At 48.2% G+C, this 22,673-nt stretch overlaps 1 protein-coding gene across 2 annotated transcripts; it reads right to left on the bottom strand.

Moving 5' to 3' along the window:
• Nucleotides 1-771: 771 nt before the first annotated feature.
• Nucleotides 772-22,361, bottom strand: PACSIN3 (protein kinase C and casein kinase substrate in neurons 3). 2 transcript variants are annotated; one of them, XM_050897393.1, is made up of 12 exons: nt 22,296-22,361; nt 10,183-10,266; nt 8,577-8,677; nt 7,978-8,134; nt 6,946-7,181; nt 6,381-6,536; nt 5,656-5,831; nt 4,701-4,821; nt 4,091-4,227; nt 3,371-3,436; nt 2,703-2,863; nt 772-1,082 (listed from the first exon to the last, which is right to left on the bottom strand). In XM_050897393.1, exons 3-12 carry the CDS (start codon nt 8,628-8,630, stop codon nt 967-969), a joined length of 1,380 nt encoding a protein of 459 aa, XP_050753350.1. In that variant the 5' UTR covers nt 8,631-8,677; nt 10,183-10,266; nt 22,296-22,361; the 3' UTR covers nt 772-966. The 2 variants fall into 2 exon arrangements, with proteins under 2 accessions (XP_050753350.1, XP_050753351.1); XM_050897394.1 differs by lacking the exon at nt 3,371-3,436.
• Between the last annotated feature and the right edge of the window lie 312 nt (nt 22,362-22,673).

Raw genomic sequence — 22,673 nt, 5'->3', positions numbered from 1 at the left:
CATGCGTAAGTCAGGAACGTGCAGGAGAAGGAAAAAGAGGAGGAACTGAGTGTTCACGAAGAAGAGAGGTATAGCCAAAATGATCTAGAAGCATTAGAAACCCCAACACATGCGAGTGCATTTAGGGGTCCTAAGCAGAACCGCACTAGAACGTGGCTGCCTTTTTGTTAATACCAGCCTTCATTGTGTGTCAAGGCCCATTCCAGCTCAGGGAATTTTTGGTCAACTCCGACCTGCTGCCAGACAGTTCTGTTCACAACTTGTTAGCCTGAACAGCCACATCATGCAAGAGAGAAGCCTCTTTCTCCTGTCCCCAAGCTATACCATACTATAATTCGTTCCTGGTGTTATCCCAATAAATCTGAGGGCACTAGGAGGGAACATCCAGGGTGTTGAAGCTGTATCACTTATACCAGCTGCCTTACCAGGGGAGCCAACAAGCCTGCAGGTGAAGGATACTGAAGACTTCTGAAAGATGTGGGAGAATAAATAGATTTCTGCCAGTCAGCTTCATTGAGCCAAAAACAGGAAACAATACTAGAAGTTCCCTATTACCCTGCACATCCAAAAGTTCCTTGAACAGGAAGCTCGGGGGCAGGGCAGACGCCACCACCCGATGGATGCATGTGCATTGAAGCTAAGGAAGTCTGCTTTCTCTGTTTTGAAGAGTTGCATGTGTCACATCTCCTTTCACTGAGTGCAAGCCAAGAGGATCTGTTCCCTTCTGCACTCCTACACTCCTATAGTGCTCACAGTCAGAGAAGTCTTTACTCATCCTTCTTTATTTATTAGAAAATCCCTACAGGTCTAGGCGTTTAAAATGAAGCATTAGTTACATGGAATACATGCCCTCAAAGTCCAGAAGTTGCTGGATATATTGCAAAGGTGGATTGGGGCCAGCAGTGACCCAGTGACCTCTGCAGGAGATGCTGGTATGGCTGTGAGACACTAGCAGGGCAGTAGCAATCATGATCCAACCTTCTCAACATAGTTAGCAGGATAGAGTCCAACTTGGCCAGTGAGAAGTTGGCCCTTGCACCAGCCCTGCTCATCTTCCTCACTAATCTTCATTAGTTCTTCACCTAAAAGCAAAAACAGTCATTAGGAAGCAGCCTTGAGAAAGGTAGCATGGCATTTTTCCCTGCCTCAGAAGAGCTGATAAAAAGCAAGACCTATTGGTCTGAATCACCACACTTCTCCCCTTATCACACTCTGTATCATACTGCACAGTTTAATCAAAGCCAGTTACTGACCTCTTCAGTATCTATGCTCAGTACCATTCCCTAGGCCAAGGAACTTAGAGACAGACCTTCACTTCTGCTGTTCAACATCAGAATTATTTTTGTGCCCTGTAGTTCTGCCTGCTTTCCTCCCCCCAGAGGAATATGCTTACAAGCCAGAGAGATCAGAAGGATCTCAGATTTTTTTCTTAGTGGCTCCTCTGTAGCAGGTGGGAAGGAAAAGTAAGAGGCTGCTAAGCTCTGGCTGTTAGGACCCAAAATGACTATTCCATGATGGAGTGTCTGGTTTGACCAGCAAGGCATGGAATCAACTCATTTGTCAGACTATGACCAGGAAAGGCTTTTAACCTTCCCACATCTACTTTGGGAAGGGGCAGAAAGGTCCCCTTCTCCACCAGTAGAAGGTCATACTTCTGCCAGAGAGGGAGGTCTGACTGCATCAATAGGCACATCCCACACTGGCAGAGGCTCAGAAAGAAAGTCATCTGCTGTTAAGCTTAAGCCCTACTGGTGCATGCTGCTCAGAGCAGATTCAAAAAGGGGATGACTGAAGCTAACCAGTCATGCCTCATTACATCTGCTGGGTGGAAAGAGAGAGCAGAGAGTCAAATTCTAGAGCACCCACATTGTAAGATATTTTAAAGCAACAAGTTAGTGTTAGGAAGTTTACTAGTATGGTAACACTGCAGCATGGATATTGGCCTCAGGCACAAGCCCCTGCTACTGAAGGACTTCAGTGCCTTTTTAAAACAGGTGTATTTTGGAGAGGTAGGGCACAGAGATACCATGTAAGACTCAAAACAAGCAAGACAAGAGACACTTTCAAGATCCAGATGTCCTCTTGGAGTTGGAGAAGATGGCACATGTAAACTAAGTTTAACTGAAGGAAGAAAAGGGGAAGGGTCTGTTTGCTCCAGCATTCTCTCTCACTCAATCCTCTGCTGTGAGCCAGGATCTCCACTATCAAGATACTCATTTTGAGCAACACTTTGCATAGCTGTTTTTTGCCAGTTGAACTCTGCCTTCAATAGTGCAGTCAGCTGAGCTTTCTTCCAAACCATCTATCTTCTGGTTACTTCAAAGGGCAATCCAGACCACCTATGTAATTTTTATATCAATGGCACAAGGGAGAAGCATTTAATAAAGTCTTGAGATACAATGCAGAATAAATGTCTTAAGAGGGTGCAGGAAGGACCTGTTTTACCACTTGTGGTCTGCTCTCCCTACACTGTGACCAAGGCCTAGGCAGTCTCTTTTTATGTGGCCTCATTGTCTCTTAGTCTAGAACAGGCTGGACTTCCCAGTGTATCATCCACCTCAGAGGAGCTGGCAATGGGTCAGGCCAGGGGAAGAAGAGTAAGTATCAGTTTTCAAGGGGACATCTAGTTCTTAAAGAGTGTTTCAGTCAGTCAGCCCGAGTAAGGACAGCAAAAGGTTAGTAAGAGATTAGTGCTTCTGTACCTGCTTTAAAGCTCAGCTCATCAGCCTCCTGTCCTGTGTAATCATACAGCGCTCGTACCCGTACACCTGGTACCTTTATGTCCTCCTCGTGCCCGTTGGCATCCAGGCACTTCTTGGGAGTGTCCTCATCTGACCACTCTGAAATGTCTTCCTTCCCTCCGCTTTGTATGTGGAAGGAGAGAGGGGACAAGATGGTTGTTAGTAGACTCATCTCTCACCCACTTCCTCCTGAATCATGCACCACCCTGACTCCCTGCAAGACTGCTATGCTATAGAACAAGGTGCAAGGGGCCCAACAGCCAAGTGAGGGTGAATGGGGAGGAGAGATCCCAGGAGATACTAGATTTGGTTGAAAGCATCCCAGCATTAGAGCCCTGAGGGCCAGGAGGGTAACTCATTCTCAAAGTATTTTCACACATGCACACTCTTCATGACCTCATCCTACTACTCTAGCAGACCCTCTCACACAAAGGCGGCCAGTCCTAACTGGAGAGCCCAGCTGTATCCAGAGTTATTCCAGCCAAGAATAAGACAGACAGGAAAAGCCATCCCGAAGAGATGTCTGGAATGCTGTTTTCCAAGTCAGGAGCAAGAGCAGAGGGGAAGAGCAGCAGAGGACAGGCACCTGGAACCCAAAAACCCCTGAAGAGGCTACATTCCATACTAACTTCACATGGGCGGGTGCCCTCAGGCTGTCATAGAAGAGGCTGTTCTGCTCCTCTTGATAGGAAAACCTGTAGATTGGCAGATAGGGCCCCTGAATCCAATAGACTGAAATACAGTAGTGGCCTTGAGACATCTCTATATCCCCACTCTTTTCTGCTCAGTTCACTTAGGCCAGAGTTCACCTTTTAAAGCAGGATGGCTACTGGAACTGTAGGACATGAGTCTCTTGAGCCTCTCCCTATCGTCCAGCTTGCTTCCTGGCAAGGGAAGCAGGTATACCCAGACTTGTCAGGTAGTACTCAGCACCATGCCAGGGAAAAAAAAAAATCTGATGCCTGCATTTAGGAAACAGTACAGCTAACTGGCAAAGCTGCCAGTTCCCAACTCTCCTCACATGGTCTGGGAGGAAGAAGAATTGGGGAAATGCATGCCAGAGTCTCACACAGCATTAGTCTGACCAGGCCAAATCTCATCACTAGAAGGATCTCTACAAGGAAGGCACCTTGTAAGGCAGTACATACTGGACAAAAAAAACCCCAAAAACCCCACGGCTACCCTAAACCCCCTTTTCTACCCTGTCTTTTCCAGAGTAGCATGGGCAAAGCCATGGGCAAGAGACAGGAAGTTAAGGAAGAGATCACTCCTATCAATCCAACTCATTCATGACCCTACGCAGGACTGTACTTTTCCTAACCTGATGTATCCCAGACTTCAGCCCTTACCTTCGCCTTGTCTGCAGAGGGGTCTGTGAGACAACACCATCCCGTGTAGGCAAAATGCTGGTCAGCGTGACATCGTCAGCCATCTTGCCACTCTTCTCCTTCTTGGTGATTGGCCGCTGTGTTTCGAGGGACCATTCCTGTTCAGGGAAAAGCAGTAACACCATCAAGCCACTCAGATACAAAAGCTCTGTGCATCTTTTCTGACCAATACAGAAGGAGAGAAAACCAGGTCATACTTCAGTCATGGCTGGGCCGGTCAGCCAAATGGCCTTGCTGGCATAGCATGCTCACTCCTGTTGAATCCCAAGATGCAACAAGAGGGGCTGTGAGAAAATTATGACAGGAACTTGTTCCAAGGCCCTGAGCACCAGCCCCTGTTCTTTGACCTTGCAGCTGGATGGCTGGACTATTTGCAGTTTGGCAGGGTTGTACATATCCCTTTGGGCACCAGAGAGCTTGCAATACAACAAAAATTTTAGAAGAGCCTAACATCCTGAGCCTGCCAAGCAAAGACATGGTCTTTCCAATACAAGACTAGCAATCCACTGATTTCAATAAAGCAGCTAAATGTTTGGAAATAGTAGTAATACACTCTAGAATGCTACATCACCTCAAACTGAGGCCAGTTCATCACCATGCCTGGTCCATGAGTGTTGCGCCACCACTTCAGGTCCTCCTGGTTGTCTGCAGCCATGATGACTTGGTAGAGATCTCGATACAACGCATGAAAGCTATGACCAGGAACAGACAGAACCACCAGTAACAAAGTCCCTCAGCAGTTTCCCAAAAGCCAAGTAGGAAGAAAGAGTGTAACCTCATGCACAATTACACAGCATCCAAAGTCCCACAGGATTAAGGATGCTAGAGCAGCACCTGTTCAGCCCTAGGAAAACAGAGCCACCCTTACAGAAGGGTCAGCCTGGCAAACAGGACAGGCTTGTTTGGTGTGGCAGCGGCTAACGTCTACCAGCTCTCAGCACAGCTCATCAAGTGAGCACTGAAAGAGCCTGGCACATTCTTGCACACAGACAGGGAGGTGGCTCAGATGTGTTGCCTCCACCTTTAAAGTATAGGGGCACAGAAGATTTTTGACTGCACCTATTTCCCCCCGTGTAACCCCTACTTAAGGGCAACTTGTGGGCTTACGGTTATCATTATCTCACAAAAGGTCTCTTTACTCAGGGCAGATGGGTGTAATAGCTATAGATACTAGAAGGCAAGAGAGCTGCACTCCTCAGAATGGGATTACATATAGCAACATGGAGGCATTTCATAGAATAAACGCACCCACAGGACAGTACTGGACAGTAGTGGAAGAGGAAGGGTTCAGAGGCAGAAAGAATCCTCTCTGGGGAGCCTGGCACTGTCCAAGATCAGAGACACCGGCACTGGTCAGTCTAAAGGGACCAAACGCCAGTTCTAAAGACACACTTGGAAGGGGAAGGAGCGAGACCTGGCAGATGCAAGCAGGCAGCTCCCTTTCACAGACACCAGAACTGGCACCCCCTACCAGAGCCCAGGGCACCCCAGGCTGCCGGAATTCCCTCCTGTGTCAGGGCTGGTACCTTTCACTGGTAGAGAGGTTGAGATGTTGGTGCAGATTCAGGAACATCTCCTTAAAGAAGCACAATCGCTTGCGCTCTGCTTCCTGACAGCCCTCAAACACTTGCTCCATGTCCTCCATGTAGCGTGGATTGTAGCGGTTCAGCTCTTCCAGCATCTTCTCATATTGATCCTTGCACTGTATCAACCCAGGAGGACAGCAATGGTGAGATGTGTTGCCTTGATGTCAAACCAGTGACATTCCCCCTGCCCTGGCTTGGAACTGACAAGTTTTTTCCCCCTGCACTGCTGAACAAATACACCACAGAATGAAGAAATCCCACAGCTGGTATCCCAGTCCATTGCTCTCATAACATTCTTGCAAGTTCCTTGCTCTTTCTTGCCACCCTCTTCCACACAGGACCTTCTGCACTTTCACTCTTGTGGGCAGGCAAACCAGCCACTTTTGGTAGCCAAGTCTTCAGCTCTGCAGCTCCCACCCCCTGCACCAAATCTCCTGCTTTTTTTTTTTTAATTTACTTATAAATTAGATCTTACCCAACACCAAAGACAGAGAGACCTTAGTCTTAGTTACTGAAGTCTCAGTCTAACTTGCTAAAACCTCAGACAATGGGATCTCACACCTTCTTACAGGCTTCAGCAGGAGCCATTTCACTGAGTGACATTACAACCAGTGCTTTTTCCTCAAGGAGTATCCTTGTGACCCACGTCCATACCACACACACACCTTCTCAGCCTCCTGAGTGCACTTCTCTACACGCTCCTGCAACTTGCGCAGCTGTTCCTGTGAGACAGACGAGTCTGCCTTGGCATGGTTCTCCCTTGTATGGGCCGTTTTCTCCTCCTTCCGGGCTGCATGATAGTTTTTCTTAGCAGTCTCCACCTGTAGAAGGATGCAGAGAAAGCCATGATCCTGGCCACATTGATCCTCCATTACTCAGGGAGGGCATGTTAACATTTGTTACAGTCAGCAGCAATTGTTTCAGGACAACCTAACAGGAATGCCAATTTGGCATTTAGTAAACCATGCTCCAGAGGGAAGAGGTACCTCCAAATGATCTCTTTTTCAGTGCTCACCTGCCATGCAGGAATACAGAGCCTGTTACCAAAGTCTTCCCACATGGGGAGGAAACTACAAAACCACCAAGAACAAGACACCACCAAGACATCCCTCCCTCTCTGGCATTCTCTGCTACTCTGGCTAAACCCACTTTGTTTGCCCAGTGGCTCTCACAATCAGGCAGCCAGCTCATCTGCCGTTATCCCTCCTTTCCCATTCACACTTTGCTCACGTCTTTCATCTTCTTCACCCAGGGTTTCTGGGCCTTGCGGAACCCATCCTCCGCCTCCTTTGTCTCCTTGAAGCCTCCAATCATCTGCTTGTGGTAGGCCTCCTTCTGCCAGGCCTTGATCTTATCCGAGTCTTCGCCAGCCAGGTGGTTCCGGACAGCTAAGTGAATTTCACTCAGTTTGTCTGCAGCTGTCAGGAAGGCATGCCAGGCCTTCTCCACAGTACCATACTGTGGACCTGCAGGAACAAGCACCAGAGGGGCTCTTACACCTCCTGCCCACAGAAGGGAACGCAGATTCTTTTCCTCCTACACACATCTATCGGTATGGATTCACTTCCTTAACTCTCCCCCATCTCACAAGTCAGCATTGACTGGTCTCCACACAGTCCCAACAGGCAGCATCTAGACTGGCTGTTACATTTGGCTGAGAAGGGCATTTCTTTTGGGCAGCCTTAGCTGTCCCAAATGGTGCCTGCTAGGAAAAGGTTTCTGTAGAAAATTCTCTTCACAGATCTGGCCTGAGCTTCAGGACAGATAGCAACACTAGTTCATGACTGAGGCTAAGCTTCTGCTTCACAGACCAGTAGGTCCTTTGGGGCATCTGTCCCATTGTTTCCCATTACTTTGTGAGACACTGTCAGTTTGAGCCCACTGCCACTAAGTCACAGCATTAGTAGTTATTCTCTGACTGGAGGAGAAGAAGGAAAGACAAACAAGCCATCCTTAAAAGGGGAGATCTGCAGCTTGATTTAAGACTTGGACTGCCCAAGGACTTGCCAAACTAAACAAATAGGTATTTTTTTTTTTTGTAACCAAACACCTGATAATGCAGAGAACACCTTCCCAAGTGAATCAGAGGACTGGCTACAAAAACAGACACACACAAAAAAAAGACACCCAAGAAAGTCACCCCATTCCCGCAGAAGGGAAGTCTGTCCCCCAAGGAAACAGTGTCACCTCAGTAAGAGATAGCACTCAAGGAAGCGAGTGCAACAATTGCATCCTATTCCCAGTCCAACCTGCCAACTTTACCTTTCTCCACATTGGTCCTCCACTTACGGGACCACTCTGTTAGCTGCTGGGCATAGTTCTTCTCTATCTTGGCTCGCTCCTGGAAGCAGGAGATTAAGTCATTGCAGAGCCGGTACCCATCATCCACACGCTTCACTGTCCGCCTGTAGTTTCCAGCCTGAAATTTCACACATCATCATCATTTATATTGTACTGACTTTCATATTCCTTCAGGACAGACAGCAGCAGGTCAATCATTGCATGGGAAGGGAGCACAGGCCCCTCTGAAGCCAGCAGCTGGGCTCAGACCCTCCTCTGGCACTCTCTCAGGCAGGCACAGCAGTGGAGGGAAAAAGCTGAGATGCTTTGCTTGCCCCTCTAACAGCTCAGATCAGTGTCAGCTGAACAAGGAACTCTCATTCCACAGCATCTGTGGAGGAAAGGGTCACCTCCTCCCTGCAGTAACACACAGCATGTTACTGAACATCCCCACAGTTCCTCCCTTCCACTCCCCAAGAGCAACATGTCACCCAGGAACCTGAAACTCAACCCCCTAATTCCACTGGTGGGAGGTAAGACGACATTCCTACCTCCCTCACACTCTGATTATCCTTCCTTACCTCCCAGAAACTGCCCCCAGGAGTGTCCCCGCCAGCATCATCTTCTGATGACATCACCCCCGTTTTCTTGCAGCAGAGAATTTTTGCAGATTTCAGTTAAGCTGAGAAGAGAGAAAAGTGATTTCTAACATAGCACTGGCTGAGCCTTTGCAGAGAGTGCAGTTCTCCATGACTCCTGGAGCTGGAAGAGCCCAACTTACTGCCCTGCAGGCAAGCACTGGCATCACTGCACCTCCAGCAGCAGATGGCTAGATCCAGCAGAGATGCCCAGGACTGAACCTGCCTCCGCCCTCCCTGCAGACAGATGGCCTCCTTGGCAGGCCTGTAGCACACTGGGAAAGGATGTTGTAGAAGACAATCTTGCCAAACCTCAGCTGTACAGATATTGGAGATGCTAGTGAATCCAACACCCTTCAGCAGCACCAGACATCTCTGCAGAGAATCCTTTCTTAACCAAGGCCCTCAAGAGGGTAGCAAAAGCTACAGAAACTGAGGTAGCTAAAGCTATTTGAAATCTGCCTTGAAAGACTTTAAATAAGTCTTCTGTCAATGGAGATGACTCCAGCTTCCCAGTATGACTCAGGATTACAACAACTGACTGGAGAAAACAAGGCTGAGCAGTCAGCGGGCAGGCATGTCTCGAATGGGGAGGAGCCCTATAAGCTGCCCACCAGCTGAGCTGGCCTTGAGCAGAACTACAGAAACATGCTGGGGCATACCCAGCCAAGTGGCACTGCAGCACACATGCCGGTTACGCAGCAGCACTGCTTCCCTAGAAACATCCCTGTAGAGCTGGTGTTTTCATTACACTCAACTCTCTCACTGTATTAGGCTGAAAATCTAGGCTAGAAGGTAAAAGGTTCATGTCATCCTCTGTTGTCTCAGAACCTTTGCCCATTCTCCTGTGCTAGTCTGCACTGCCAGTTTGTTCCTGACATGGTGCAACACTATGAATTCCTTGGGGAGAGGTTCAGGGTTGCTCTTGTGCAGGAATGAGAGAGGGAGTAACAGAAAAAGGCCCAAGCCCAGTCACTTGCACACAAACCCACTCCATTCTAGGCAAGCTTGGGTTAATGCAGCATAGATGTCCTTTGCTGCCACTTCTCCTCTTGCACATTCCTAGTTATAAAAAGCTTCCCTCACACCCCAGAGAGGTATCTGCTCGTTCTGCCAGCCCACAGAGCACACAGCAGAGATGAAGATCAGGTCAAGAGGCCAGATCTCCCACCTCCTGCAAATCCTTCTCAGTGGCATGAGCCACACCGTGAAGCACCCCAACACAGACTGCAGGAATTTCCTACATTTCTTCCGGAAACAGTCTGGCTCCGTTTGCCCAGTCTCATCCCATGGAGAGTCTCAGAAGTACATTAATGCTGTTCCTCTGGGTTTCTCCAGAAGGCTGAAAGTGCTGAATTCCAGTCACTGAAGCAAGTTGTTAAATGGGATGTGACACTCAGGTGCATGAACCTGGAAACCTGAAGAATACCTCCACCCATGCCACCAGCTGTCCCCATCCTTCCTCCCCACCATTTGTCAGGAGGCTGCAAAGCTATCTTACATGCCTGCAGGGCATGCAACTCTATTCTTGTCCCCAGTAACTACATACCTGAAAGCTGGAAGTGAGATGCCGCAGGGGAGCAGTAGGCAGCTGGCAAGTATGTCCCCAGCTCTTCAAACTCTGTGAAAAAGACTGGAGGAGACAGAGATGGGCACGGTTAGACACTGCTGCTCCTTTGCAGGGATGCTGGCTGTTCTGATGCATAGCAATCCTAGGGGTGTCCCCCTTCTGCCAGCTACTAGGAGGGGCACCCTCTGATATAGCAGCTGCAGCCGCTGTGCCTCCTGAGATGCCACGTTCCAGCACGTAGGAGAGATGCCAAATCCTTGTGTCACAAGATCTAGCCCCAGAGAGAGTTAAAATAGAAACATTGGGGCGGCATGACAGCACTGTGCGGGAAAGGTAGCATCACAACAGCTGAGCAAAGGGAACAGCTCAGGCCAGAAAGGCCTAAAATAAGCACACTCCCCAGGCACCATACGTGGGGCCTGGTCTCCCCTCACTGTACAGCGTCCAGTTTAGCAAACCCCACCGCCTCCATGCACTGCTGCACGCACTTTTACACATAGCTGGCTTTGGGAGAAAAAGGGAAGGACACACACATACACCTTCTCCAGTCCCTTTTTACTAAAGATGAAGAGTATTTATATACAAGACAAAGGACTTGATAACTCTACATTTAAAAAACAAAACCAAAACTCACAAGAATGCATATTCTGGTCTAGAGGCCTAGAGTCCTTTTAGTAGCAGAGCACCTAGCACTGCCCTAGTAGGATGTGGCTCTCTACCAGCAGAGATTTTTTGTCCCTTGGTTCTGTAAGCTGTTCCCATCACATTCTCAGAAATACTTTATTTTTGCCATTATGGTATAGGTAACTGTCAACTTTCCACAGAGGAAAGGGAAGTAAAAGGCCTGCAGAGGCCGAAGGGAGGACAGAAAGAGGCATTTTTGTTTACCTCACATTCACTGCCCTGAAGATGTACTTCAATGTCAAAAGCCTATTTATTTAAAAAACAGACAAGCAAAAAAACCTTCTTCTCAGTAACCAATATCCACTTGGCTGAGGCTGGAAGGTTAGGGCAACGGAGAGTTAATACAGCTGAGAGCTGAAACTGCAAAACCTGGAAGTGGGATTTTTAGCCAGACATTAAGACAATTTTGGAGAAGGAATGAAAGAAGGCAGGAAAAGAGGAGGAAGGAAAGAAAAGCAGACTGGGTTATTGCAAACAGACTAGTGACCTTTGGTGAGGAAGAGTTGGGACACTTTTGCATGATCCAGGTCACTGGATAAAACATTATAGCTCATCATAAGCCTTCTAAGACTTCCCAGTGGTCCCCAGTAAAACCAGACTACACATTCCTGAAATTGCTAAGATTAAAAAAACTTCATGAACAGTTCTGTAAAAGTATATTTAAAACTTCCCCAGACCCTTTCTTTCTTTCTCCTGATGAAGACATAGATCAATTAGATACAACGCATGAAGGCTGTATCACTTTTTCCACACCACACCCCCATCCCCACTTTATCAGGAAGCAATGAATCACAAACATGCCTTCCATCTCTGGTTTCCAATTCAGGCTGACTACACAGTGCTAGAATTTGGGGGTAAATGTGGAAAGCTGTTGTGTGTCAGAGTGTGCTTGTTCATTTGAGGGACAATGAAGAAAGAAAACACCCCCCACCCACCCCCAATCCATTCTTTCTGCAGTTTCCACATTAGAATTTGAGCCATACCCACTTATTTTCTCAGGAGTTACAAACCCAAATAACTGGATTTACTATCACGAAGATCAACAGGCTCTGAAACATAATAGTAGCTGTGCTGGATCAGACTAAGGGTTCTCATAGCCTCATAGCCTCTGTTGACAGCAGCCAAAAGCAGATACCTTCCCTTGCTTTGAGAACAGAGCAAGCATACATGATGCCTCCCTGCATGTTCTCCAAGCCTCTAACCATTTGTTGACAGGAACTTCCTGAGCTGCATGTGGCACCTATGAATTTAGTAACACTCAATGGATTTTTCTTCCATTAATTTCTCCAATCTGCTTTTGAACCCACATGAGTTTTCAGCATCCACAATATTATGTGGCAAAATATCCCACAGCTTAAGGCTATACTGTAGTCATCGGCACAGTAGCTAGGTGGGAGAATACAATAAAGTAGTATAATATTCTACAGGCTAATCTCCATGACCTGAGTAGCAGCCAGTCGAGTACATACTTCCATAGCAGTTGTACAGAGTTTACAGAAGTCCAGAAAAATCTAGCTTGGTAGAAGCAAAAAGGTCAAAGAACAAGGAGGACCCTTTTCTGCCAGGCTTTTTCTGGACTTTACATACTCCATGAGCCCATGTCAGTCAGCAGATCAAATTGGATCTGCATGCAGACATAGGGAAGGTACTTAGTACTGCACAGAGGGGCTGAAGAACAGCTGCTGCTGTCACCCTAAGCCCTAGAAGAGCAAATAGCTTGCCATTCCACCTCTTCATGCCTAGTTATTCCTAGTTAAACACCACGTGTTGTGAGCCACCAAGAGCTTGAGACCAGGGAAAACCTGAGTTTGCCAGGAAAAGCAAATATATGAGTTATACATGCCAAAGCCTGGAGGTTGTTTTACAGCAAAGTAGAGATGACAGGGCTACCTTGTGGACAGCCAGATATAGCAAGAGCCACCACGTGATGCAGGAGGGCTGGCAGAGCCTGTATAGTATGAGCAATATAGCTGCAGTTATATTGGGTCAACGAGAGCTATATGTGGGTCAGCACTACATACAAGACTCCTGATGCCGCTGCCACCTCTGCTAAGAGAAGCCTATCTAGCAAGTCATATTTGCAGGGCAAAGGAATGTTTATCCCTACCTTCCCGCCTTCCTCTTTCAGCTCTCACAGTTAAGAGCTGCTTGAGACCTCACTGCAGCTCCTGCAAGACAAGTTCTCTGAAGGAGGGAGAGTAACTGCACCTCTATTCACTTCACACCTCTGCAGGATTACAGACGAGGGCATCACAGACACCACTACAACCAGCAATGTCAGGCAGAAAAACTGAACCATGCAAATGAGATTTCTGCAGAGCTACAACCCTTTCTGCTAGTAGTGTTAGAAAAGGTACTCCCCTCCTTCCCCCAAATACCTGCTCTCACTTATGACCAACACAGTTATTAGGCCACATCTGCTATCAACTCTCTATTAAGTTATCAAAAAATGGCTCTTGCTCTTTAGCTGCTGAAAGGTAGAATGGCTCATGACTGCCTCACTGGTACTGAGCTCCACTCGGGGAAATGCCAGAGGGCTCGTCATGGCAGAGCTGTTTCCACCTTTAACCATGTTGTTAATCTCACCTCTGCTCCAGTCAGTCACACATCTCGGACCACAGATCCCTGCCCTCACACCAAGGTGTCAAGCTAAAACCTTCCCTTTCAAAACATGTGTGAATCTGGCAACACACTACAAGGTATGCCTTTTTGTTGCATGTTTGCACAACATGAGTACAACAGGGTCCTGATCCACAAATAAAACTTATAGTAATAACCACTCTCCTCCACCTCAGAAACCTTTCCCTAAGGCAGGTAAACCAGAGAGATCCTCTTCCCTCTACACCACACTCCAATACTTCCAGCCTCCAAATGCCCAACGCATCACTTCTGTGCATTGCTTGACTGCCTCCTGAGACTCCTTGTGAGCAATTGTTTTCCTAAGTTTGCCAACAACAAGCCTCTGAACTCTACAAATGCTCAAAGGGCTGGTGCATGCAGCCCTGCAGGAATTCATCCACAGAAACAGAGCTTGTACACTGTGCCAGACAAGGCCTTCTGCCCAACTCCTCTCCCCTTTCCCAAGTGCAACAGCAAATGCTGGATGCAGACACAGGTAGGAACAAGTTGAGTTATATTTATCTAGTAATAGTAACTGAGGCTTTGGTGGAGGCACATTTTATTATGGATGAATTTCTATAGGTGTTAAAGCCAAGCTAAGCAAGACTTTTAATCAGGAACAGGCTGCTACTAATTTCCACCTCAAGACAACAACTAACACCACAAGGCAGCAATGTGAGATTTCTGCAGCCAATGTTTGATTCCCAGAGTCACTTTTCTGTATAGCAGGCAGGGGTGAAGGTGGTGTTTTCACTCCAGGGCACTTCTGGTGTAAGTTGCAGACAAACATTTCAAGCTGAACAATCCAAATACCCAAAAGGGTGACAGCCCCCCTCCCCTTACAGAATGATAGACATAAAAACCCTGGTTTGGGGGTTTTTTTTTCTGTTAACTTGTTGTCAGAATGGAACTAGAGAGCTGGAGCCAGGAGGTTCCACATGACTCCAGCAGTGTAATGAACTGGACTGCTGCTCGTACAGCAGTGCTAGGAAGGTCCCTGATGGAGAGAATGAAGTGGGGCATGGGACAGGGTGTCCTTTCCAGCCTCACCATCTCTGAAGGTGCACATCCAATAGCTCTGAACCAGTGACTGTAATGATGCCCAGTAACGCGCTCTCCACTGCCATTATATAAGAGGACTGATATTGACAGGCGTACTCACCTTTCTGAAGAGGGGGCAGTTCTTCTCTACAGCTAGAGAGGATGCCAAGTAACATGAAGATCCTCCAAAACTTCCCTTAGAGATATTTATCTTATTGCTGTGGTCACACCCTCGGTAGAGTCACCTGACTGGGAAAGGGACTAAGAGCCAGTGTTTCCCAGCCGCTCCCTAAGGACTGAAGCCTGCCAGGGCTGCGTAGTACAGTTTCGAGCAAGATTTCATCTGATGTCTCCAGCCAGGGAGAGGTCAGAGAGACATCAGGCAGAACAGTAACTACACACAAAGGTCACTTCAGCTACGTGCAAGCCTGTAACAGAAGCCTGTCCCCCAGACAATGATTCTCTAGAGATCATGTGGCCATCCACTAGCAAAATTCTCCATGATTATACCAAAGTACTAAAAATACAGAAAAAATCCTCCTTCACTTAAAGGGCTGACCTCTCAAGTCTACGTGCTGCTTCATTACCCTCTCTTATTTCAGACCACAGCTTCTTTATATTGGTCTTCTTCACATTCAGACCAAGCTAATGTACTGAAGACAGACATCCCCCTATGTGTTACCCCAAGTTGTTTTCAAAATGCTAATTCAGAATTAAATACTTTCCACATTTATTAGCTATTCTCTGTCAGGTTCTCAGAGGCCAAGGCTACAGGACAGGCTTCTACCAACACATTGCTGCTGATCTAAGGGTTAAGATTCCTGACTGACATAGCTTTACCAGGCAGAAATTGTTTCACCAAGAAAAGGAAAAATTCTGCTTTCTTTTCCAATATGATGTAGGAGATCTCTAGTATTACAGGAACACAAATCTATCCTGGTTAACACAACAATGTGAGACAATGTTAACGAAGGAACATACTGGGCTTTCAAGGTCTGTGTTAGTTTTTCCGGAGTTGTTCTTCCTATGAAAAACTTGATTATAATCTCAAATATCCACAGAGTTAAAGGAGGAAGGAAATCAGTGCTAGACCATGGGGTACCATACCCTAACAGGGCAACAGGCCATGTTCATTTGGTATGTTCAAGATGGTTGCTGGAATAATCTTGACAGGTATGCTGTGTCTATGTATTTAACAGGCACCTACAAATCGGAGCAGTGGATAGCTTAACGAAAAGGCACACATCCAAGCTACCAGGAACAGCACTACACTAGCCTACTTTCTTAGCCTTGTGAACTGCACAGCTCCTGGTCCACACGTTAGTCAGCATGCCCACTTCCCAGTTCTCACACTCCCCATCTTACCACTCTCTCAGGGCAAGGTTTTAACCCATGCAGATGTTAAGAACCTGCAATCTCTACTGTGCCACTCCCTGAGCCTCTTCACTTGCTCGCTTCCATGCTGGGTACTTCCCAGGGTACTTCCTACCCTGCTGCATCGGTCTCTGCAAATAAACACCAAGTTTGCCAGCAAATACATACAATCAGCACTTCCATTTTAATCAGAAGGGACCCCAAACAACTGGAAGCTATTTCTTCCTAAATCACTGATAAACAGGTGTTTAAAGCTCCAGCCAAAGCTATTATACCCTTCCTCAGCAGTCTCAATCTGCACTGAATGCGGACAGTTTTTCCAGAATTTAGTCTACATTTCACCTGGTTATGTTTTTTCTGCACTCAGTGACTGGCAAGACAAGATCAATAGTCCATCCTGTAACACAGTTGCCTGTAACTTAGTAAAGGTTGCAATAGCAGGCCGAGCCAGTCCACGCACTTCCAACCAGGCTTTGAGTAAAGAAGTTTGTTTTGTTAAGATCTTGACGTAAACAGCAGCGATCCAAACAGAACAAAATGCCCCAGCCTCGTCCAACCCTGGGCAAAGAAGAGAGAAATCTTGAAAGGTGGTGATCAGGGGCGTTTCCTGTGGTTGGGGGGCAGGGGGGAAGCAAACTCCTGTAAGTGCCTGTCAATGGAATATTCTCCTTCTGTGATTGAATCACCTTGCAACCCCCAGAGCAGGGATCAAGTTTACTTGAATGCATTAAGTAGTCTAAAGGAAGCAGACTGCAATCAATGCAATCAAACAATCTTTAGCTGAGGCACAAGCCAGTTAGCTCCATTCTAACACCGAGCTTCTGGTGGTTTCTTGCTTCACTAGACTGCACAGTAGTCAGATGTCTCCAATCAGCCTTCTCTGCCCACTCCTCCCATTTGGAAGTCACAGTGTTTTTTTTAACCCAGCTGCAGTTCTGCAACTTCTGGCTTCACTTTACCATAGTTGTCTTTTCCATTAGGTGTATTTTGAGGAAAGGGGAATGGGAGTCAGAGTTGGCAAGTATTTTGTCATTCAGACCAAGCGTGCGGCAATCATATGGCCAATGAATTCAAAGTATTGCATTTCTTTATCTCTGGGTGCATCAAACAGGTTTCTGGTTTTACTTGGTAAAAGCTGACTTACTAAAACTGTTTATTATGTGAATACTTTCCTTCCAAATGTTCATATAATGCAGACAAGAACCTGAAAGATGATCATCATCAAGGCATTTCTGAAATTCATCCAGTTCCCTGCACAGTTCCAAGTCCCAAACAGGCTGTAGAAGGGAGTACAACCAACTTCTTGAAGTGAGAGCTGAATAAGATAAGATTGAGTGCTAGGACATCTCTTATGGTAAAGGAGAGAATGAGATAAAGCATCACACCCATTGCTTCTGTTCCACATTGTGGTCAGTTCCTCCACTTTGATGGCAAGGCTCTTTGTTCACCTTTTGTCACCAGAGCTAGGTTTACTCAATTGCTTCCTTGCAGGAAAATCTAAACAACATAAAGAAAAACTGCAACTGTAAGGCAGACTTTAGTACCATATGAACTGGCAGAACTATAGACCAGCTTTTACACAGAGTTGTTTTGCACAGTCTTTTATGGGACCAGGCATGTAAAAAGAAAGCATTGTTTGCTCTGTGGACTGGAGAGAACATTCAGTAATTTAGATTCCCTTCATAGCATCTCCTGGTTCGGGAAGAGTTTGGCAGATTCAATCACTTTGTAGGTACTCCATTCCTAAAGATACTCATATGCCTTTCAGACAAATTTCCCAGAGATACACACAGATAACAAAGTTGAAGTAGGGCAGCCATTAGGAACTGGCCTGCACCGTCAAGATTCATACTTCATGCATTCTTCTTGAATTTCATTATCCTGTATGTCATGGAGTAACTTTTATCTACTTTCATACTATCTGCACAGAATCTGCTTTTTGGTATCAGTAGTGCCTCTTCAAATAAATTTTTGGATCTCAAGCTGAAGAGCAGGACTATTAATATAAACTACTTCATATCCCACGTGTTATCCACAAGACTCCAGGAGAACACGAGCAAATGGGACAGTCGGCCCAAAGGGCACATATTACAGAATAGATTTTAACTGTTCAGCATCACTGGAATGTCATTTGCTTTCTCAGCCCATTGCCCAAAGCAATGATCTCAGTTTCTGATCCTCAGGACTCAACTTGACATGTGAGGAAAGAACACTGGGAGGCTTTTTAAAAACAGAAAGCACAAACAGAGCAATCCAGTGGGCTTTATTTCCCCCCTAATGGCTTCCTGAAGCACGTCTTATCCCACAGCTCAAACCCCTGGTTTTTTGCTTGCATTGGGGTAGAAGCCTGCTGGAGTCAACAGCAGGCTTTCACACAGGTTTCCACAGGTCAGCAATCCTAGCACAAGGAAGAGCTGACTGAAAACACCAAGAAGCAAAAATAAATATCTAGAATCATTCAAGAAGTGAAATATGCTGCATCTTCTCCCAATCCTCCATGAAAACTTCTTGCCCTTGTCAGAGGCAGGCAGCAAGCCTACTTCAGAGCTCCACACAGCAGTGCTGCAGCTGATACAGCTCAGCACTCGCAGCAGAGGTTTGGCTCAGCAGCAGGGATACTGAGGGAGAGGAGGAAGTTACTGCCAACAGATAATCACCTATAGGCGACTGAAAAGACTGAGCATGTCCCCAACAGCCCAGGAGGCAAGTACCATATCTTCCTGCAAAGAGAAGAGACACAGCTTGGGCAAGCTCGTAGCATGGACAGGACTGAGGAGGCTGAAGACTTGCTAACACTGTTAGTTGTGGGTTACCTGCAGCAATCCTAACTCCTCTAGCCTGGAAAAACTTACTGACAGGTCACGATAAACAGAGTCCTACCACAGTCACCTACTAAGAGAGCATAAAATCCCCCACAAGCCTAATGCCTCTGGATCCAGGCCCCCGGTACCATGGAGATCTCTCACATGCCTCTTCAACAAACTATAATGCCCAGTGACAACCACTAGATTTAACACACAAATTCTGACTATCACAAGTCTGAAAGGCTTTTTCCCTTCGTGCCATTCACAGCGAGGAGAAACCACTGAAGGCTGAAATATGATTAGGATGCCAGTCACACATATTGCCTTATAGCAGTGCCCAGCTTCAGCCCACATTTCAGCTTGAAGGAACATGAGAATGATGTACCAGTCACTGAAACAAAGCTGCATGATTACAGCAAAGGATGCACCAGGCTCTTTGCACTGACATTACACTTTGTGCTGCTGGAAAAACTTGTGCCCAGACAGTCAGAGTGCATTTGGATGTTAAATTACAGTGGTCACCATGCCACAAGGTAGTGGCAAAACACTGTACCTCTTGAACAGCTTCTTAACTGCTCCAAGGATGCAAAGTTCTTTTGTTATTCTTCAAAGAGCAAAATCCCAAATTCTTCATGAAAACGTCCAGATACAGTAGTCACTGTTTTCTGTCCTACCTACTAAGGCCTTAGACTAAGATATTAAGGCTTTTTTTTTTTCTAATCTGACAGCGTTCCCTGTCATACAGTACCCTCTACACCCATCACGCTGAGTAACTAGTGATAAAATAGCTTGCCTGATCAGAAAGTCTGTTTTAAAAAGATAAGAGTACCTCAAAGGGCTTAAACAGCTCTCCTATTGTTTAGGCATTTCCCCATGAACTCTCAAGAGCAGCCCAAATTCACACATCACTGATCAGCTAATGGCAAAAATAGAGGCAGTTTATTAATGCTGTCTGATCAAGAGCATAGCTTTTTCCACTCAGGCTACAGGCAGATACTTTTAGCTTTTGAGGTCCCCAGTTCAATCCCTGGATGCCAGCCATGACACAGACCAAATAGTTCAAACAACAACTGAATAATCTCCAGCCCTCAAGATGGCCAGAATAAAGAATATACAGTATTTGCCATGCTCAGTGATACCATATGAGTTCTAACAGAAGCTCATGTTGCCCCTGGTGCGGTGACTAATGTTTTCTCACAGTTTTGCATCTCCTAAGAAAAGCAATCACATTACAAATATACCTGACTGTACTGTTGAATTAAAAAAAAAGATACATATATCTGTGTGTATATATTTATTTATATTTTTTTGGAAACTCATGATCATCCAGCGAAAACCCAGAAGATTCAGGCTAGATCTTGTATAATCCACAATAACCTAAAATGACTAAAAGCACCCGTCATTGCCTTGTGAAGAAATGAATTTGGGTCCGTAAGATTTTCAGGCTTTTATGACTTGGTTACACACACAGTCTGCCAAGGACCTGCAGTATTTTGGCACAGTCCAGTCACACACAATCCTTATTCACTCACTGATGTTTGATAATGGAGTTCCAGGTGGGCAGTTGTTCTCAGTCCTATACATAGCTGACACACTGACGGTACTGCTTTTCACAGCCTGAGAAGGAGAAGACAGTCTTCACTTGAACAAGTGCAGGCAAGCCAGAGAAGCTCAAACTCATAGGTCAAAAGAAACAAAAAAAGCGCCAATAAAGCAATACAATACAGCAGGCACAGAATAGGGAAGGCAGCAAGCAGCTGATCCAGCTCGTACATTCATTCTGTTCCAAGCTGCAACTCAAAGGACAATCTAGTAAATATTTTAGGGAACTTCTAGTGAAATACCATTAATAACACAAGACACTGTCAAAGCAGAATAGGCTCCGTCTCACACAGAGCACGTTGTGCACTTCACAGAAAGGTGAATCCTTGCCCGAAAGAATGTGCCCAGTTACGCAACGCATAGGGAGAAGCTCCACTTTGACTCCACCCAGAGACCAGCTTACACCTGGAGCGAGGAGTATCTGGACCCTGTCATTTTAGCCCACACACTACAGTTGTGCATTCTGCTCCCATTACGCACCAAGAATGACTTGAGTCGTCGTAAGGCTTAGTGACTTCTTGGTGACATTTCAATTCCAGGGTGGAATGGGAGGCTCTGCTAGGGTTCTGTACTGCAATCAATTACCATTGTATCAGAAATTCCTTTGTGTGAATTAGGCCGGCGGTTGATTTGAAGGGGAGAGAGGCTCATCTCCTGTTTCAGGAGGTAGGAAGCATCAGCTGGGTATGGAGGATTAAAGAGTGAACGAGAAGACCAGACTACTTCCTAGGACCAGGAGCAAGTGTCCGGAGGTGGTCAGCTAACCTCCCCCTCACCACCAAGCTCTGAGCCTTGTGCGAGCCTGAAGAACTGAAGCAAGCAAAGAACACATAGTTGGCACAGAAAGTGGTGAAACTGGTTAATGCGTTTGGGCCATGCTAGCTTCACTTATCGATAGCTTTGCAGAGATCGTGGATCCCTCCTGCCGTGCACAGTGACAAATCATAGACGGTCTTCTCAAGCATGGGATGTTCAGGCCCACTAATACCCTCCATGTTTATCAGCTTTTTCCTGCCGTGGGCTGGAGAGGACATGGTAACCCCAGCAGCCTGCCAGGGGCCAGGCGACACCACCGCGGGGAGCACCCCTTGGCCTGCCCCATGCCGTGCTCTCCCCCCCCCTGACACCAAGACTGCTCTCGGCAGCCAGAATGGAGGAGGAGGATGAGCAAGGCCAGGACTGTCCCGTTTGCTGTACTCTTCACTCCGGCCATCAGAAGCCCGGCTCATAGACCGACAACACGGACCCCCCTGAGACAAGGGGGTGCAGCCCCCCGAGCCTGGGCCCCAGCGAGGCCCCTTCCCCCAGGGGGTCCCGGGAAGCCGCTTTACCCCCCTCCGCCACCGCGCTGCCAGCGCCCGCGGCTCCGGTTTCAGAGTGGGAAGCGGCTCAACACGGATCCGGCACAAAGGGGCCCCTGTCCCCGCCGCGGAGCAGAGGGGAGGCGCTGGCTCCAGAGGGAGGGGGAGCCTCCGCAGCCCCCAGCGACGGGGCGGCGGCGGCAGGGCACCCGGTGAAGGTCAGGCTGGCGGCCGGGCTGCAAGGGACGCGGAGGGACCGGAGCTCTCCCGGGAGCTTCCCCCAGCCCCCCCACGAACAACCTGCCGGGGACCGCCGCCCCTCCCGGCCCCGCAGCGCCGCCGCTCCCCCGCGCCTACCGGGGGTCTCCGCTCCGCGTCAAGCCGAACCGCGCCGAGCAGCCTCCCGATCCCCTTCTGCCCACAGGCAGCGCCCGGCCGGGCACCGCCTCCCCCACCCGCCCCCTTTCCATGAGGAAACTTTTCCCTCGCAGCTGCCAGCGCCTCTCGAGCCGCGCTGCCCGCCGCAGGGAGGCGGCGGCGGGACCGGGCCGGGCTCTGCTGCCGGGACCTCCGGCACCCCACGGGGAACAGGTCCCGACAGTAGCGGGGCCGCCCGGCCCAGGGAAGCGGAGCCCGCAGCCCCGGCAGAGGTGACCCCGCCGCTTACCTCGCAGGCGGCGCGGCGCGGCTCGGCTCGGCGCGGCGGGACGCTCAGCGGGCAGCGGCCACCTGGGCTGGGAGCGGGCCGGGCCCTCCCCCTATTTCAGCCGCGGGACACGGGGGCTCCCGCCCCGCCTCCAGCAGCTCCCGGCAGGGCGGGCGCAGCCCGTGCGCTCGGGGCACTCCGGTGGCGGCGGGGCAGCTCCGGCGAGGCTCCCGCCTCCCCGCCCCCCTCCGCCGGGCTCTTGATCCAATTAACGGGCGGCCGCCGCCGCCGAGCGGGCTCTGCCTAGGCAGGTGGGGCCGGGGGGGGAGGGGGCTGGGGGGCAGCACCGGCTCCCGCCGCGGTTCCCCCTCCATGGGGAGGGCCCGGGGTCGGCCCTGA

Source organism: Gymnogyps californianus, chromosome 5 (assembly GCF_018139145.2).
Source record: "Gymnogyps californianus isolate 813 chromosome 5, ASM1813914v2, whole genome shotgun sequence".
NCBI lineage: Eukaryota > Metazoa > Chordata > Aves > Accipitriformes > Cathartidae > Gymnogyps > Gymnogyps californianus.
This window is presented reverse-complemented; position numbering and strand designations above follow the sequence as displayed.